Source organism: Symphalangus syndactylus, chromosome 17 (genome assembly GCF_028878055.3).
Source record: "Symphalangus syndactylus isolate Jambi chromosome 17, NHGRI_mSymSyn1-v2.1_pri, whole genome shotgun sequence".
In the NCBI taxonomy this organism is placed as follows: domain Eukaryota; kingdom Metazoa; phylum Chordata; class Mammalia; order Primates; family Hylobatidae; genus Symphalangus; species Symphalangus syndactylus.
In genome coordinates this window covers 61134977-61154210 of record NC_072439.2, presented here as the reverse complement: position 1 = coordinate 61154210, position 19234 = coordinate 61134977, and the positions used below count along the sequence as shown (strand labels likewise).

At 38.6% G+C, this 19234-nt stretch overlaps 1 protein-coding gene across 2 annotated transcripts in view; it reads right to left on the bottom strand.

Annotated features, from left to right (window-relative positions):
• The window catches only part of IQCJ (IQ motif containing J), a 182622-nt gene extending 169799 nt beyond the window's left edge, over nt 1-12823 (bottom strand). For both annotated transcript variants that reach the window (XM_063620365.1, XM_063620366.1), the window contains exon 1: nt 12613-12823. In XM_063620365.1, the coding sequence (XP_063476435.1) occupies nt 12613-12621 (9 nt within the window). In that variant the 5' untranslated portion in view covers nt 12622-12823. The remainder of the gene's footprint in view (nt 1-12612) is intronic.
• Nucleotides 12824-19234: the final 6411 nt, after the last annotated feature.

Here is a 19234-nt window from a genome sequence, read left to right as displayed (position 1 = left end):
TTTGAACTAAACTGACTGTTCAAATTTAATAAGCCAATACAATGAAAAAAAAAACTGAACTTTCCCCTTGAATCAACAAGTTGTTTTATTGAACTAATTATTTTGGCAATTAATGGACATCCCTCCACTTCAATTTTTGTTTTGTTTGAATACAAGCATGAGGGTTAAATGAATTACTGAAATGAAAGATGATCAGATTATTTATTAATGACAGAAAAGTAGGTTTATTCTACTTAAGTCTCTCCAATAAGACAATACTCTTTTTTGTTTAAGGGCAAAAATTAATCTAACTCTAATAGACAGAGAATATTGGGTTCTTCTTCATTTTGCATTAAAATCATACTTTCCCAACATTCTTGGAAGAAGTTGTATTCAGAAGGATTGTGAAAAAGAGTTAGAATAGGTGAACATTTGGGTAAAAAAGAAGAATATAAATCATATTGAAGAAGGTGATGGAAATGGGAAGGATTTAGTCAACCACACTGATAAAATGACATGCTCATTTGTAGTTGGTAGTTATATAAAAATAAAACTATCTAGAAAAGCAACAGTATACTTTTATATCACTAAAGAATCCCAGAATATATACACAATTAACTACAAAAAGAAATCTCAAAATCTCTCGAATGCTGTACTGGCAGTATTTTTGGTGGTTCCTCCTGCCACAAAGCCTGATTCTGATGTCAGCATTCACCCTCCCCAACCTCAGATGAATCTTGGCCTAAGTCATTCCCAATGCCAATGTTGGGTTTAGGAAGGGGCCTATGGCACAGTCCTGGGCAATGAGGCACAAGAGAGAGTCTACTGGGAAGTTTGTCTTGCTCTTACAAAAGAAAACGGATGGGTGAGGAGGAGCCATTTCATTTTCCTGTCTCTGAACATTGTAGTATTCATGAAGATGTTGCACTCAGAGCTTCTGAAGTCATCACACAATAAAAGACACCTACAAGACAGCACTGAGAATGGCAGAGCAGCAAGGTGGGGGACTTGAGTCCATGATGAAATCACTGAGCCTCTGAAAAGAGGCAGAAGTCCCTCTGTCTCAGGATATCGCTACCTAAGATAATAAACTCTTTATTGTCTGGGCAGTTTAGCAGATGTTCTGTTTCTGGCCTACAAAAGTTTCTAAACAGACTCAGGATTCTGAGTGCTCTAAGAAAACCTGACATACTGATTTTAAGAGGAAACCTGCAGTTTAGTTGGTTAAATACTTACAACGACTGTTCTAGAGGAGAGACGGTCAGACTTGTACAACCATTGAGAAGGAACAGTATAAAGGACACAGACTCCCGAAGCAGGGAGCCCAGGTTCAAATCTCACCTTTGCAGCTCACCAGCTGTGTGGCCTTAGGCAAGACACTTTATTTGACTGAATTTCAGTTCCTTCATTGTAAAATGCCTACAGCAATACCTACCTCATAGGTTGATAGGGTGTACTAAATGCAATAATGTAATAATAAAGGGCCTGTCAAATAGGAACCCAAATAAATGTTAGTTTCTCTTCCCCTAATTAATCCTTTGCCAAGATGAAACACTAACTCGGTTTATTAGACCATTAATTCAGATGCCTTCTTTCCAGCAAGAATTACTCTGACAGCGGGGCTGGTGTCATCAAGAGTAATTTCTGCTGAAAAGGTTCCAAGCTTCACGTTTCTACTGTGAAGCCTAGTGTGGTGTAGAAGGGATCAGGCAGGGTTACTTCCAACCATAGAGAAAATTAATGTGACGATAACCACAGTGGAAGAGTTTATACGCCCTTGATTGTTTTATTCTCACACCTTAAAAAAGGTATGTGGATGGAATTAATGGGCTCCAGGGACGTGTGCTTGTAGTAACTTTTTCTCCAAATTATTTCTACATTTTCCATTATATTCCACCAAAAGCAAATTTTATTCTATTGATCATGATTACCAAGCTCCTGAATACAATTAATTAACACAGTGTCTTAAGATATGTTGTGTTTGGATTATAAAAACAAAAGTAGGAGTTGGTGTCAGCAAGAAATCCTCTTTATTTCTGGTGTAGTAATACAGGCTATTGTAAAGGTATTCAACTTTTGCAATAAATAAATAGAAGTCATGTTTACCTAAATAGTCATTAATCACATGCTTGTACTAATAATGAGGGTAAAATTGGCACATTTAACTGGAAGACAATTTGACATCAAAACCCTTTAAAATGCATTTACTCTTTGACCTAAAAGTTCCACTTTTAGGAATTAATTTTTTATAAAGAAATAAAGATTTGTGCAATAATTTTTCCTGCAGGAAGAAAACAATCTAAGCATTCAAGATCCAAAGATTAAATTATGGAATGTCTACCCAATCAAATACTATGCAACCATTGAAAATGAAATCATAGGGAAAAAATGTATTGACATAGAAAGAGATACATGATATATTCCTAGAGTTTGAGAGGTCATAAACTGTACACTTGGTGCTTTACAGTTTTCATTAAAACATATTTATTTTTAAAGTTTCAATGGCTATATACCAAAATGAATATGAAATGCTTCTAAGGATTTTTATTTTCATCTTGATTCTGCATATTTTTTTCAGTAAGTATAAACTTTGTAATAAAGAAAAATAATTTTTGAAAACTCAAATGAGAAATTAGTAAAATACCTTTAAGCTAAATAGGTAGCAAATAGACCTTTCATTGTTTATTATCTAGATTCTGAACTCTGGCTTCTCAGATTTCAGCCAAAAATCTGATTTTTAAAGTTGAATTTTAGGAGGCTGAAGTCCAGCTCCCCAGAGCAAGAAGATCATCAGGTTGCCCTTTTAGGGGAGGTGACCGCTCCCTCGTCTTACTGTTGATCATAAACTGGAAAGGTGGTGAACTCTGTTTTAAACTGGGGGTATTCTCTTCAGTCAGAAATGCCCAAGCCCCTACAATGACATACAGGGAAGTTTAAAGTAGCTTTCCCGCCCATGCTTAGTTGGTTCTTTGTGTTTCCAGGGAAGGATCCTTCAAAAGAGAAGAAGCTGATTGGCACCCACTCTGGGATGCAGCTCCTGGCTGTCACCTCCAAGTAGACAAAAGTTCTGGCCTCTATCAGAACCCTGCCTGCCATGCTGACCTGGTCCCTGATTTAGTTATATTATTAATAATTATTATTGCCATGGGTGTTTATTGACCCTCTGCTATCTACTATGCACTTTGCCAAGCACTTTTCACACATTATTTAATTTAAAATCTTAACAGCAGCCATGGAAGGTTAAAGCTAAGATTATCCTCATTTTATAGATGAGGAAACAGTTTTCCCAAGATTATATGGCTAGTAAGGACTAGAGGCAAAATGAGAAACTAGATCTACCTGGATTTTATTAGAGGTTCCTTAACCAATTAAATTAGGATGTTTATAATTCACTTTGGGGAGAAAGTTCAATTTGCCATTCCTGGGTCTTTCTAGACCAGAGTTAAAAGTAATTCCAAGAAAATACCAAACCACTTCACATTTCACAACCATAGGAGTGATTCTGCTGTATAGCCATGCCCTTGACTGCTGGCGGCAAAAAAAAAAAAAAAAAAGGGGGGGAGGGTGGCCAAGACACAGCCAAGAGTCCTTCTGTGTTCAGCTCCACGCTGACTTGCTTGTCACTTAACTTTTCCAAACCAAACCTCAGATCCCTATGTAGAAAATGAGCTTTATTCTTGTCCTAAATACCTTGTTTGTATCAAATAAGACAATGTGTGTAGGCACTTTTGAAAGTACAAAAGGGGAAGGAATCTTGATTACTCCTCATGCAAATTACTTCCGCCCTCAAAACCCGAAAGCAATGTAACTTTTATACAGCATTTTGCAAAAGACCAAGTGAAGGGTTTTAGAAATACAGAGAAACCTTAATGTAAAAAAGTCCCCTGTGTAATGTTTCCTCATGTTTAGCGTTAGTAAGTCCTGAGGAAAAATCATTGACTCAATGCTCCCTGCCCCCATCTAATGCTTTTGATTTAATGTTTCCTCTCTAAGTGCATGAATTTTTGAAATGCAGGAAATTTTGCCACAGGACTTAAGAGTCTCCTGTGACTTGATGTTAGGGTATCTCCTTAGTCATTTTGGTCTGTGCTCCCTGGGAGCAAATTAGACCTTTGGCTGTGAGTTGATACACATTCTGTTTTAACTAAAGATGATAGTTGGCTCAATTACTCAAAAATATTATACCAAGGCTTAGGATTACATTTGCAAGAAGGACTAATTTTTTTAAAAAACTAATATATGGCGGTAAAGGGAACAAAAGAATTTTTTATTGACTATTTTAAAAAATAACTTTTTTTAAGTTGTAAAAGCAATATATGCCCATGTTTTAAAATTCAAAGAGGGTACATAAAGTGAAATGGAAAAGTACTCACTCCACATACATTCTACTTCCAGTGGTAAACACTAGTTTCTCATACATGCTTTGAGAATTTTTCTATGATTATACAAGCAAATGGATGTAAATATGTAACTATTTTTAACACAGTATCATTCATGCTATAGACTGCCCCCAAAATGCTTTTTTCCTAAAAGTATGTTTGTATAGTTTTTAATATTCTCATGTATTGCTCAAACAGTTTTAAGCTCTCTCCTCTGCAGTATTCCATTGCAGGGGTATAACAAATTATTTCAATACTTTTCTCTGGGTGAATACTTAGTTGTTTATGGATTTTTAATAACACAAACAATGCTGCAACCAAAACTTCACCACGTCTTTGCTCAGTTATGTGAGTTCATCTGTAGAAAAATTCTTATAAGTAAAATTGATAGGTCAAAACGGAGGTGCTAATCAAGTGTTGATAGATTTTTTAAATGCAAATTACCATCTAAAGCTGGTTGCACTAATTTGCTTTTCCCCCACCCTTGCTATTGAGAGCCCCGCCTTTGCCAACAGTGGGTATAGATGATACGAGAACCTATTTAACTAAGATGGATACTATTAATTTTCAGTGGACACTGGATTAAAATAAGTATTTTTTTAGGTCTTAGATAACAAGAAACTGGAAACACCTGCTCCTAGATGTACTGTGAATCTCCAGGCCTTGAGCTCTGAGAAGAAATCACGTTGAAGTGAAATAAATCTCAAAAGAGGGGCTTAACACTCATGGAGTGTTTATTGCATGCCAGGCACTGTTCTAAGTACTTTATACACCTTAAGTCTCCTGTAATTCCCAACAACCCTATTAAAAAGGTGCTTTAGTCATTTTCATTTTACAGACAAAAAAACTAAGGCACAGAGAAGTTAATTCCCCAAGGTCACTTGGCTGATAAATGATAATGCTCAGATTTGAGCCTAGGAAGTTTGGGTCCAGGGTCAGATGCTTTTAACCACTTATGCATTTTGTCTCTGTGCTCCTAATCATATGCTAAACACATTTATTGAATACCTACCCTATGCCAGGACTGATACATGCACCATCTTATCCTCACAGCAATACTAAGAAGTATTATTCCTGTTCCAGAGATATTAAAGTGGCTTTCCAAAGTGACAGCAAGGGGATGTGCACCGGGGCATGTCTGATTCCAAAGCCTGTATTTATTCCACTACACCATGCTTCTTTTTAGGAACTAGTTGTCATAATATTCATTTTACAGATAAGAAAATCAAGACTTCAGAATGAGACATATAAGGGGTTTTAAATGGGGTCATCCTTGCTAACAAACAGAGCCTACCAGGGAGCTCCATCACATCTAGTTCTTCCTTCATCAGACTGCTATATAGTTGGAATATTCATGTATATTTAATTACATATACATGGTCATAGAGTAGCATATAGTGGCAATTTGCTATCTCCCATAAAGTATGAGCTCAAATTGTCCAGTGTGGACTAAAATTGAAGGCAGAATTAAAGTCTCCCAATTCAAGTATCAACAAAGCCCATTTTAAAAGAGTGATATAGTTAGGTGAGGATGAGCAGATGGACTCCCACACTGCAGAGACATACATCACTAGAATATGGTAGCAACATATTTTTAAGCTCAGTGAGAAATTCATTATCAGTCCATCAAAAAAATAGGTTTGGTGCTGGTTCCTGAATTTACAACTGTATTTCCTTACAGTATATAGGAAAGTTTGAGAGCCCAGGAAAGGTAAGAAGAGCAGCCCAAGGATGGAGAGCTTCAGAGAAGAGCCTTCTGGGTGGGCAAACCCCACCAGCCAATCACTGCTTCTGCTCACACCCTCCATGCCCAGCTCAATGTCTAAGAGCTCAGGCCCTGGGTCCAAATCCATTCTGCTACTTGACCACTGTGTTACCTTTAACATGTTATCAAGGCTCTCCAGCAGTTTTCCTCATCTGTGATAGGCAGTAACCAACAGTGCCTGCCTCATTCATCTGCCATGAAGATTAAACATCATCCATACAGATCGCTTCCCTAAAGTTTTGAGTTAGAGCACAGAATTACAAATGTCTACATACACAGACCCCTCCCTTTTATGTTTCAGTGTCTTATTCATTTTTTTAATGAAATCAGGAAAACATACTGTCCTATATCTAAGTCTGAGACAAAAAAGGGAATTTATACTTATTGGCTTACGATAGCTCCATGCTCTGGAGGTCAGAATATGCAAATCCTGTATTTCTATGTCTGGCAGCCCTAGTTACGAATGAGGCATTAGATCTCTGTTATCACTGTCACAAAACAAACATGTTACCAGCTTATCTTTTGATTGTCACAGCTTGTTAGGCACAACTCAGTGTAGGCAGTTATTCAGTCAGATTTGGAGGTTAATTTGATTATCTCTTAAAAAATTTTTTTGTACACCATGGATGCTAATGTAATATTCCTACAAGGGTTTTCCTGCGCTCTACAGTAAAACAAGTCAGCCTGGAAGAATATGCAAATGTGACTGTTATGTTGTTCAGTTTTCAGGGCAATTAAATATTTGCTTTGAGCTTCTCATATTGCATTGCAAATTCCTATAAAACTTACTATTCATTTCTGTACCTAAAACTTATTTAGCATCAAGTCTTTGCCATTATTTCCATTTTATTGAAAATTGAGTTTTTAATTATGTGTCACAATCATATATAATGTGAATCTTTATTTGCAAAGTCTTTTTTCTGTTCATGTTAAATCAATTACCTTTGTCCCTTTGTTAGTTGGGCAGTGGGAGGCAGCAGTTTCAGATTTCCTCTATGAGAAGATGTCTGCAACTCATGATAACGGTGTTGGCTCTTCTATCTACCCCAGGAACAAAGACCTTTAATTAGATAGGCCAGTCTTGTCAGCCTCTGCTGGGTGGGATCAGGTCTATATGAAGCCAAACAACTTCTTAAAAAATAAAATATAATAATAATTCGTTACTCAAACTGGCTGTAAGAAATTGTGTGGATCCCAAAAAGGTGTTTTTACAGTTGAATCTAGAAAAAAGAACCTAAATTTTGTTAGAATGGTTGGTGTCTGTAAACATAACTTTTGTCTTTGATGCCTTAATCTTTTGTTTAAAGGATTATCGTGAAAATCTCTAAATGACAGTAAACTGAAAATCAGGCAAAATTTGAGGAGTTGAATGAGCAGTGCCTGAGATGAAAGAAAAATGAAAGATTTGTGTAATATTCATTTGGGGAAATAAATGAGATGGTTCATCTGCAGACACCTCTTAGACCCTTGTCATCTTTCCTCAACAAGATCCTCCTCCTGTCCGTTTCTGGTTCCCATACATAAGTCTCCCATCACTCAATTCAAACGTTTAAGTCCCTTTTGAGTACTATCTTCCCCTCACATCTTCTTTTAATAAGACTTAAAATCCTATTTATCCTTACTTCATATTTTTTCATGTCTTTCTTATTTTTTACATTCCTAACTCAAGACTTCATTTCTTCTCACCTGGAATAGCAACACAGCCTTCTTACTGGTATCCCTGACTCCTGATTGCTCTCCATTCAGTGGAGCCTCCACATCACAGCCTCATTCACCTTCACACAAGCCTATTTTGATCATGTTACTTTTCTGATAAGATCCCTTCAAAAGAAAAGTTAAACTCCATGACCGCAGTTCTTCGGTCAGCTCCAATTTACTTTTGCAGGTATATCTCCCATTAATTTCCATATATTCTCCAAATTTCAGTCAAACTACCCCCATTCCTTCTAATCACCTCCAAATCATCTGATTCTGCTTCCTCCATATGGGAAATCTTCTTAACTCTACAAATTCCCACACATCCTTCAACCCCAGAATTAAATATGACCTATTCTATATTGAAAAATAAACAATTCTAATGTTCCTTAGATATAAGCGTTGAAATTGCTTCAGCCCTCAGTCCAGATTGTCCATGCAGTCAGATCATACAGGGTCTTTACATGCCACAGAAAGAACCTTGGAATTCATTCTTTAGGCTACAGGGAACCAGTGAAGAGTATTATGCATTGGAATTATAAATCAGAGTTGTATTTAACATAGATGATGCTGTGGCAGTGGAGAGACTGAATTGGATGGGAGCAAGGAGACTAGTGGAAGGATGCACTGAGCAGTTCTTGGATTTTCCTGACAGATAAGACTGAAAGAGTACATTTGGAGGGACTATGATGAGATCAATTCTAAGTGTGTTGAATGTGAGGTTCTGGGGACTAGGGTGAGACAGGCAGGGTGCCTGAGAGTGCAAAACTTAAGAAGACACTTACTCTGAGGTGCCCACTCAGCACTTGAATGACCCAAAGCATATGTACTTCCTTAAATTCTTCACCCTAGGCTCCTTGCTCGCCTTACCGCTAAGTTCCTATGATACATTTTGTAGAGATATCACCTTGGCAGCCAGGGAGGTACACTGCTCAGATCTCCCTTCAAGAAAGAACTTGCTATTCAGCTGCAAGAAGAGCAGTTAGCTGACAACATCCAGCTACGGGACTTTCAGGATCTTCCTCAACTTTTAAGCCACAGCCATGCTCTTTCAGGGAACCCCCAGCCAGTGACTGAGCATAGCAGGGGTACTAGGCCTGGTCATTTCTGCCCACTGTGAGACTCCTTTAATCGGCAATCTTCCCTCCAGAGGTTGCCAATGGGTTGGGTGAGATTTTGTCAGATCTGCATTGTGTGGTCAGAAGGCTCTCCCTGCCCAGTTTTGCCTCCTTCCCCATTTGTCTTTACTCTCAAATAAACCACTTGCACTACTAATTCTGTCTCAGAATCTCTTCCCAGAGAACCTAAATGACACACCCAGTGAACAACCAGCCATATCAATCTGGACCTGGAACTAGAGATCAAATAAGCTAACTGTGATTTTTTTGTGTAGTGGCTAGAAGGCTGGGATCTAGAATCTGCGTTCAAATCCTCCATTTCTGACCTTATACAAACTCAGACAAGTTAATTAAACTTCTCGGTACCTCAGTTTCTTCACCAGTAGAATATGGATATTAATAGTAAATGAGGACTATATAAGAGAGTGCATTTAAAGTATTTAGTGCAGTGCCTGGCCCATAGCTGGCCCATAGTAAATACTCAATAAATATGAATTAAAATTATTATGTAGACTTTAAAATGCATTTACAGAGGTTGTTTGGCATAACAAAATAGGAAAAATGTTTACTTAATCAAATAATTTTCCACAGACTCTAATAAGGTTAGTGAATATTAATTTTGAAAAATTTAAAGCCCAACTTTGTAATTTTTTTAAATTTGATTTCCTCTTACTTCCAGTATGGCTCCTCTCTCCATACAATGTCATCACCTTCTTGTCTCCTCCCGTGATTTACTTCTCCTTTCTTTTCCATGCACGCCAAATTCTCCTATTCCTCTCCTTTCTATCAATTTTTGCTAATAACCTCCTCCCCCACTTGGTTGAGAACTCATCTTCTCCAGAGAGTCTTTCTTGACCAGCATGCCCTCCCCACCCTAACTGTGATTGTTCTTCGCTATTGGCAAATGCTCCCAAGGATTTTGTCCTTTTGAAACTAAGTAGTACAAAGAACAAAAAATCCAATGCAATTCTCAAACCATATTGAAGGTGTCTTGCCTACATAAATAATGGTTAATAATGAAATAGCAGGAATGGTATCTTTAAACAGGAGCTTCCCTCCTTGACACCTCCTTTTGTCCCAAAGCTAGAAGCCAGCTTGGCAATGTGATGCTTAATAAATGCTTACTTAAAGGATGAATATTTTCAGCTATGGATGCATGGTCAGCCTACAAATTATATTTTTTATGTCTTCATTCTATATGTGAGCCTTAAAAATAAAATGTTTGTTAAAACAGTCCCGGTCACATAATAGGGAAACTACTGTATGGGGGGAAGTAAGTGTTTTGCAATCATTTTAGGTATTTTGGGGTAATACAAATTTGTTTCATAAAATAAAGGCCTGGTCTACAATATGTCTAAAGCCAGTAGGAGGTCATACTTAGAGACAGATGGCAAATGCAGCATTCTTTCCTCTCACATTTTAGTACACATGATATTCACTACAAAATGGCACTGAATGTTTTTCTGTTACCACACAGTACTACATAACCTCTGAAAAACAAAACCTCTTTTTACACCTATGAAACCTCAAACAAAATAATTGACTTCAAAAGTAAAGTGAGAGTATTTTGTAATGTGATTGAAGGCAAGAATATTTTTACATAGCTTAATATTTCTATATATGTATTTATGCATATTGCAATACACATGAAAAAAGGTGCTAGTAAATCTTCAGCCACCCTATTCATTCAATTCAAAACCTTCATTAAGATATTTACATTCAAGGCAAGATTCCTACATTGAATAAAGCACAATCTTAGGTTCATTTATAACATTGGAAATGAATAGGACCTAAAACAGAAATCAGTTACACACAGAGCAATATATGAGTATAACATTAATAGCCTACACAGATTTTTTAATGGCTCCTAATATAATATGCTGTTTCAAGGGGCCATTTCTACATACTGAAATGCATTTTTACTGTACTATTATACTTTAATTATAAATTGAACGTGGTTGATAAAATCAGCATTTAGAGTTATTTAAATTTTTAAAAATGTACATAATCCTCTATAAGTACACAGCTCTATATGTGATAAAATATTAGATCTTGGATGCTAAAAAGTAAAAGTAGCTTTTACACTGACCTTAATAATGTTCATTTTTATTGTTACAACTCAGTCAACTATTTTACTAAAGTTTACAATTGTCCACAATGCAAAGTAAATCAAAAGCAATTGCTGCTTTTATGATCATTATCATGAAGCAAAAATAATAGCCAATATAAAATAATTAACCTATTTACTACCTCATCTTAAATATATTAAGAAACTACAAGATGGCATTAATACCATCCTAATCTGCTCCAGTTAACAAGTTAATATTTAAGATGCTTCCATTTTCAAGTATCACTACCCACTGTACATTTAGAAAATCTACTTGTGAAAAACTATTTTAATTTCTTAGAAAACTACTAGTTCAAAGAAAACCTACTTTGTGAATGCTATTTGACTTGCTACCTCATTTTCTCTTCTTTACAACAATTAGTTAATACTGATCTCAAAAAGAGCATAATGCAAAGTGAAAGAATTATTATATTCTGAAGACGAGAAAATAAGTTTCTATTACAAAAGTAAGCAATACTCAAGTTCAGTTATTTTTAAGCATATAGCACATTGTAGTCATAATTAGCTCACCGCCAGTTAGAAATATATACACATTTTTCAAAATGACTCTTTTAAATATAGTGTTGCAAGTATCTTTCTAGCTTAACAATTTGAAATAGCAATTAAGTATGAACCTTAAATAACTCGTCTTTATAACTAGAAGAGCAAGTCCCAAGGATGTAAATCTCACACAGTGAGACAAGGGATGCTGAATGTATTATTAATTGCTAAGTAATCTCTTAATTTTAGAATCTAGCACCCAACACTAGCAAATAAATAATGTGATTTATGAGCCTGCACTCTCATGCTACTTTACTAGAGTTCAATAAACACATGCAGATCCTAAATGTACAGTGTGAATGTGATTCCTACAAGCCAGAAAACATAGAAGGATTTGGCTATAGCAAATCTACCCCATCTACTTATTATTCAAGCACTAGTATTTAGAATACCTAAAATGCCTGCTGAACACTGCAGATCAACGTCCCCCTGGGATTCTCCAAAGCAGAACCACATCTCTTCCCCTCAGTGCTTACTGAGTTTTAAGAAGGCAGGTAACATGGGGTAGAAATTCTCGTGCAGCAGCAATATAACTCTTCTCTCCCAATTTTCAAAAATCAACACCTCCTCCCCACACACACGCGCACACACACACACACATACACACACACAAGAAAGGAGGGCTTTTTAAATAAGTGTTTAAAACATACCATTTGCATGGGTGTGAAAAATGTATTTTTCCTCTACTTGCTGTTGTTAAGATATTTACAGATCTGACTAGAAAATCTGGATGTTCATAAAAAGTGTTGGTTTCAATGAGATTCCTTTAGTGAAATCTGTCTGCACAGACACATGTATACATAAATAATACATATTTATGCACACATGCCTACATTAACAAGGACACATGCACACACACCTAGACCAATAATTAAGCCCACACTGTTCTATACGCTTTTTGACATTTTTTGCATGCATGTTAATTCAGAAGACAGATTTTTAAAAAATAATAAGCAGCTGCACATAATGCACATCAAAGTGGCATGTTTAGAAAAGCAAATACATTACCAGACGCATTTTGAAGTTTCTGGAACACCTGCAGGTGAAAGGAGACTGGATCGGATGCTGGCACACTGTATTCCTCAGAATCACAGAGCTCAATGTGACTGTGGGGGAATGTGAGGCGAGTGTGAGGCTGGAAACCTTTGAGCTGAGCTCACACTAGGCATCAGAAAGCCTCAAAGAGGGGAAAGAAAAAGGCAGCCCACAGACAGCTAGATGAGAAACTTCTGGCACCTCTCCAGCTCAGGAATGAATTCTCTGTAATTTGGAGACGTATAGTGATGGAAATGAAGAGAAACTTGGATTTACGGGTGAATTTGCTCAGCCATGCAGAAATAGGCAGGTAACAGCCTCTCAGCTCATTTTAAAACAGTCATTCAGAAACAAGACTGAATCAAAACATTAAGAGGCATCCTGCTTTTGAAACAATGAAAAGGCTACTCCAGCCAGCTTCCCTAGATACCTTTACAAACTTGAAATGGATCATTCTATCAGCTATTTGTTGCACATTTTATTAATCCCAGTGCAGAGGTAAACTGGAAAATCTAATTCCTTTTATGTAGAAAACTAGATTTATTGCTTCTTTTTATAATGCACTTTAGACATATAAACACATAGATTTACTTGCAGAGTTCTCGTTTCTTGTGTAAAACCACTACTGTTTGGTCCAGATACAATGCTAAAAGGCTTGTTCACAGCTTTTCAAGGAAGTGGAGAAAAAAAATGTTTAATACTCAGAAGCTGAGCTGAGTACTGATATTTAAATGTACAGTTTGAAGCAAAGAGTGTATAAAGGAAGAGCCCTGAGCCATTAAGTGGTAGCTAAGAGGTAAGATTATATACAAGCATTGAGCAGGCAGGTGGCTTAAGTCTATAAATTTATACATAATTAAGGATAGGAAGAAAAGGGATTTGGCAAATTAAGTTCTCAGAGACAATAGCTGTTATTTTGTTTAGGTTTACAAATAGGCTAATAATTTCTGAGGAGCGCACGTGGACATCACCTTGTCTGAAGAACTCCTAAACCTCACAAATAGAGAGCGAGGTCGAAGGCATTGCACAGTGGCAATCTATATTCAAACGTAATGAGGAGGAGGACGATATTACCATGAAGAATGTTGTCATATTACATTGTGCCTCTGTGGCTTCACTACTCATCCAACCTTGCAAATGGCCATTTGCCTGGACTCAATAGCAAACGTGCTATTGATGGGTGGGAGGAGGTGGGAGGCTGATTTTATTTGTTTTACCAAGGACACTCCTTTGGGAGGTTCAGGGATAAAATGCCTGGGCTGAGCATGGGAGTCATTCTGTTCAAGGCCACACATGCCTACAGTAAATTTGAAGTGGAATTAATGATGACCAATTAAGCTATTTATTATTTTAACTCTTGAGGTCAAGGGCAGAACAGTATTTATGTTTATTGATAAAGAGTCAACGGTCAGACTGCTGCAGAAGGCCAGACTCACCTTTAAGCATGCTCGATTAATACGTATTGACCGAGGCACCGCCAGTCCCCCTCACATTCCAGTGCTCAGGCCTGTTTGCCTAGATTCCGTTCTTATCTCTCCACTGCCATTTGCTTCATCCATTCGTTCAACAAATATCCACTGAATTACACAGCAGATGCTGTGGAGAACACAATGACCCTTAAGATGAGAACTCCCTCAAGGGGCTTACCATTGTCAAATAGTACCACAAGGGACTCAGCAGAGGATGGACACAACAGAATTACTTACAAAACTCATGCTCACTGCCATCTCTTGCACTGTGGATCACACTAGGTAGCATGAGGCAAGCAGAGTTTGGACGTGTGTTTTGAAACCCTCTCCAGGTGATTCTGATGAAGTCCTCCCTCTCACTCATAACAGCAGCTGCAATTCAAGACTGCTGTTACAGAGCCTTGGAGTCATTCAGGGAGGAAGGCATCCCATCCACCACTGCCTCCAGACTCAAGTAACACAGCTGCTCAAGCTGACCTGCACTTCTGCTCTTGTGGATCCCTCTACCACAGGAAGGTCTGGACTTTCTTGGTTCACCCAGAGCCTGAGTGCACAAGGCTGAAAATGGATTTGGAAGCCAAAGCTGAAGGCAAAAGAAACCCCAAATCTTTTGGTTCATTTGTATAACCTCTCTGGGCCTCTGTTTTGTTTTGGTTTGATTTTAATCTGTAGAATGAGAGGGCAGGGCAGGCTTTGAGTCCATATATCCTCTGCCAAAACATAAGAGGAAGCCAGGTCTGTGGCATCCTGGCTCCATGCAAGAGCACACCTGAGACAAGAACTCAGAATTTCTGACTTAAAGGCACCCAGGCAGCAAGTCAAATCTGGTCCCTTCTGCCTGAGGAGCGAGAGTCCCAGCATTCTTCTACCCTTCTTCATGGGAGGACCACTGAGGAATTTGCATGAGAAAGCACATTATCTGTCAATTCCCTTCATCCTTTGCCTCAGCATCTGCCTCAGCTCCAGACCCAAAGGACCTCCTAGTGAGTGGTAGATCCTGGCGTCTTCAAGCAAGGGGTCACATGCTGCCAGAAGCCCGGTTACCGCCCGGCTCCACCACAACAGATCCTCTTCAAATGAGTGTAAGAACCTGAGGAGGGAGTTCAGTGCACACAAGAAGAGCACCCCCCACCACCAGGCTCTATTCCTAAATCTCTGGTGGTGGCAGAGTGTCCCATATCTCTCCTCAGAAACATAAGAGAAGAGTATGGCCATGGCATCCTCCACAGCTGGTCTGCCTGCCCCCTGCCCAAACTGTCAGCACCGGCTGATCTACATCCTGCAAGCTCACCCACAGTAAAAATAAGAAAAGCTTAGAATAGCTCAGAGCAGAGGGCTCACTCTGCTTCCCCCACTCCACCTGACTGCCCTACACTCAGCACCACCTTCACCCACTCAGGAAGAGTCTAACCTTCACAGGTACTGTCTTAGTCTGTTTTGTGCTGGCATAACAAAACACCTGAGACTGGATAATTTATAATGAACAGATATTTATGAGCTCATGGTCCAAAGGCTCAGAAGTCCAACATCAAGGGGCTAACACCTGGTGAGGGCCTTCTTCCTGATCATAACATGGTGGAAGGATGAAGGGCAAGAGACAGTGAGAGAGAGAGAACTGAACTCACTCTTTTATGACTGCACTCTGGTGATAACAGCATTAATCCATTCATAAGGACAGCGCCTTCATGGTCTAATCATCTCGTGTTAGGCCCCACCTTCCAAAACTGTTGCATTGGGGATTAGGTTTCCAACACATGCTTTTTGAGGGACACATTCAAACCATAGTATTTCACCCCTAGCCCCCCAAATTTATGTTCTTCTCACAGTGAAAAATATGTTCATCCCATCCCAAATGCTCCAAAGTCTTAACTCATTTCAGCACCAGTCTCATCTAAAGTCCAGAGACTCATCTAAATCAAATACAGGTGAGACTCAAGGCACAACACATCATGAGGCAAATTATTTCCAGCCATGAGCCTATGAAATCAAACGAGCTGTCTACTTCCAAACTACAATGGTGGGGCAAGCATAGGATAGATATTCCCATTCCTATTTTATGAAGACAAAGCTCATCTGACCAAATAAATGTAATGCAAACCATTTAGTAACTTTATTTTAAAAAAATGTGTTTTTCAATCTCCTTTAGTTCTCCATTAAGAACAAGCAGAAAATCCTGACACTGAAACACCAAGAGATAAATGTTCAAAGATGGTAGCACCATCAAGATTATTAGAGACAGATAGGTCCAAGTTGAAAGACAGCATTCTCTATTTAGTAGCCATGTGTCTTTGGGTAAACCATTTAAATTCTCTCGTACTGTTTCATGCTCTGTAAAAGAAAAAAAAACCCTATCTTATGAAGTTCCTTTGAGAGTTAAAAGTCTGAAAAGTTCTTGGCACATCATAAGTCACTAAAGAAATAGTAACTCCTAATAACCGAAAGTTCTAATTACCTTTGATATTCCCAATAGCCTGAAAGCTCCATGAGGACAAGGACTATGTCTCAGCCACCTTCATATCCCATCCTTCATATCCAGAACATCATGGGTCTCTACATCCATTCCAAAAATGTTTATTAGCTACCTACTTTCACTACCACATTCTGAGTTATGTGCCAGAGACATGGCAGTGAACAAACAGGTGTAGCTCCTGTCCTCATGTGGTTCATAGTCTTTTGAAGAGATCAATGTTAAGTAGTGCCATAAATGACCAAAAATCATAAATGAATTATCTAATTAGTTAATAATAATCTTCTTAGTTTTTTATTGAAAACAACCCTGACAATGTCAAGGGCACAAATGGAAGAAAATTTGTGACTGCTTCAGACAATTACCTTTAAACCTGGCGGGCTGATGGTCTGTCCCACATTAAAGTGGCAGGTCTCTCCCAGGAGCTGCCTCCTGAGACCTCTCAGGCTAGGCCAGGCAACCCTTTGATCTGTTCAGAGTCCCTTATCCCACCAGCAAAACGTTCTGGTTCCTGGCTTCACTGTTTTACATCCAAGCTGTCTGAAATGCAATAACATTTTTTAAAGAGCAAGAAGGATTTTAATTAAAGTTCCAGGGATCCAGCCAAGGATATTTTTCTAAAAGAGAAGCAATATCTGTTTTTGGAGACAGAACATTTCATAACAGAGATCTCATATACTGTGATGAATGACAAATAGTGACATGGGCTGTATCCCCACAGAAGTGTGTATGCATGTGTGTGTATCTATACTTGTGTGTTTAAACTTATCCTGCCTAATGACGACAGAAACAGGGAGACAAATGCACTCTAGTTATTTAAACCATTCAGATGTTTAAGGCAGACAGTTAATGGAACAGCATAAGGGCCTTTCTCTTAAGGGTAGGGGATTCTTTTTGTTCTCTCTGATGATTCCCTTTGATTTAAAAGGCTTTGGCTACAAGACTCTCAGCAAACAGCATTAGATAAGAATTCAGCTTCTACAAGTACTGATCAGCAGATGTCTACCACACACCTAAATCCAGGGAGGGACCACAGGGGATACTGTAATTCCATGCCACTTGCACCTGGAGGTAAATGGATTTAAAATTAAATGAAACCCAGACTATCATAGCTGGCAGTCTGGCAAGATTGTTCCACCTATGGGTTTTGTTTTTTATAAGCTCATGCTTGCTGCTTGGCAAATTGTTGATAATCCCCACTCATCAAACCAGTCAGGGGCTGTACAAAGCGAACTCCAAAGCCACCCAGTATCTTCCATTAACCTGAAAAGCCTACGTTCATGTCAGCATGGGCAGAGGTATGCTCATGTCCATTTTAGGCTCATCTGGGAGTCCCTTGATATTGTGAGCAGAGGCATTAGAGGGAATTCTGTTAGAAGCTGGCAGGTCATGTCAGGCAGAAGAGTTGGAAACTTGGACGTTTCTGGTGTCCACCCATCCCCAGAGGCTTTCGCACTGCCTTGGGGCCACCAATTACAGATGTTTCCCAGGCACAGACAGCTGAGGGGCAGACCACCATGGATCTGCTGAGAAGCTTCAGCCAAGGTGCGGCCATGGACTTGGAACAGGAAGCTAGATGGAGGTAGTGAATCCTATTTCCCTGACATTATGGATGTTATTTCTCTAGATCCAAAGAACAAAGGATAAAAAGGTGATTTTATGAGAGTGTGATAGCACCACGCTAAACAGACATCTCAACCCTAAACACTTATTCATCTAAGGGAAAATGGATCTGATTCCCTTTCCCCTCAGCAAAGCATGAACAAGTAGGCTAAACTGTTACTAGCCTATCTTTTTACATCAATTTTAGCTGGTGATAATAAATACAAAATCACAAGAAAATATAGTACATACACACACATATGTGTCATTCTATATATATGGCTATACCTTTTGCTATAAGACAAATATATTTTTGTCTTTAAGTGACAATAACAGATGACAATACTTTTAAGCCTTGAAAGGCAAGCCAGTGGACATAAATGAGAGCAATGTGCAAACACCACCCACAGACACCTAAGGCATGGGAAGTGAGTAACTAGAGGCCAATTACCAACTCAGAATCAAAAAGTAACATCTGTGTGGGTCACTGATTCTCAAATTGTACAGAGCACTGGGGGCTTCCACAGCAGGCACAACTGACCCTCATGACAAGGGAAATGGATCCATGTGCCACTGGTGTAGGGGATAAGCACTGGTCAGAAGGATCTCGGTTGTTGTTCCATCACCTACCACTGTGACAAGAGCCTTAAGTCTCCCATCACTACAGAGGGACCAGTGTAGGAAGAAGTAGTGCTCTGCCTGCTTTAGTGTTGTCGTGTAAAAACCACATTATGTATGCCAATTTGCATACCAAGTGAAAAGCAGTATACAGATATATTGTATCCATACTGCCCAACCTCAGCCCAAGGCATCAGAGCATCACCAATAAATCACTACTGTTTTATCAGCATAATGTCCTAGCAAAAAGGAAAGTGCCTATAAGAACCCTAAGAGGGACTCTGTGTATGGAGGATTAAGCCATATGAAAAAGAAAGCAAAAACATCAAACATCCCCCATGCCTGACAATGCAGCCCAGTCAGGGGTAGTACACTTCAATTAAGTGCTAGGCTTACAGAAAGCCTTGCAGACTGACTATCAAAGTTCCTGCTCAGCTGA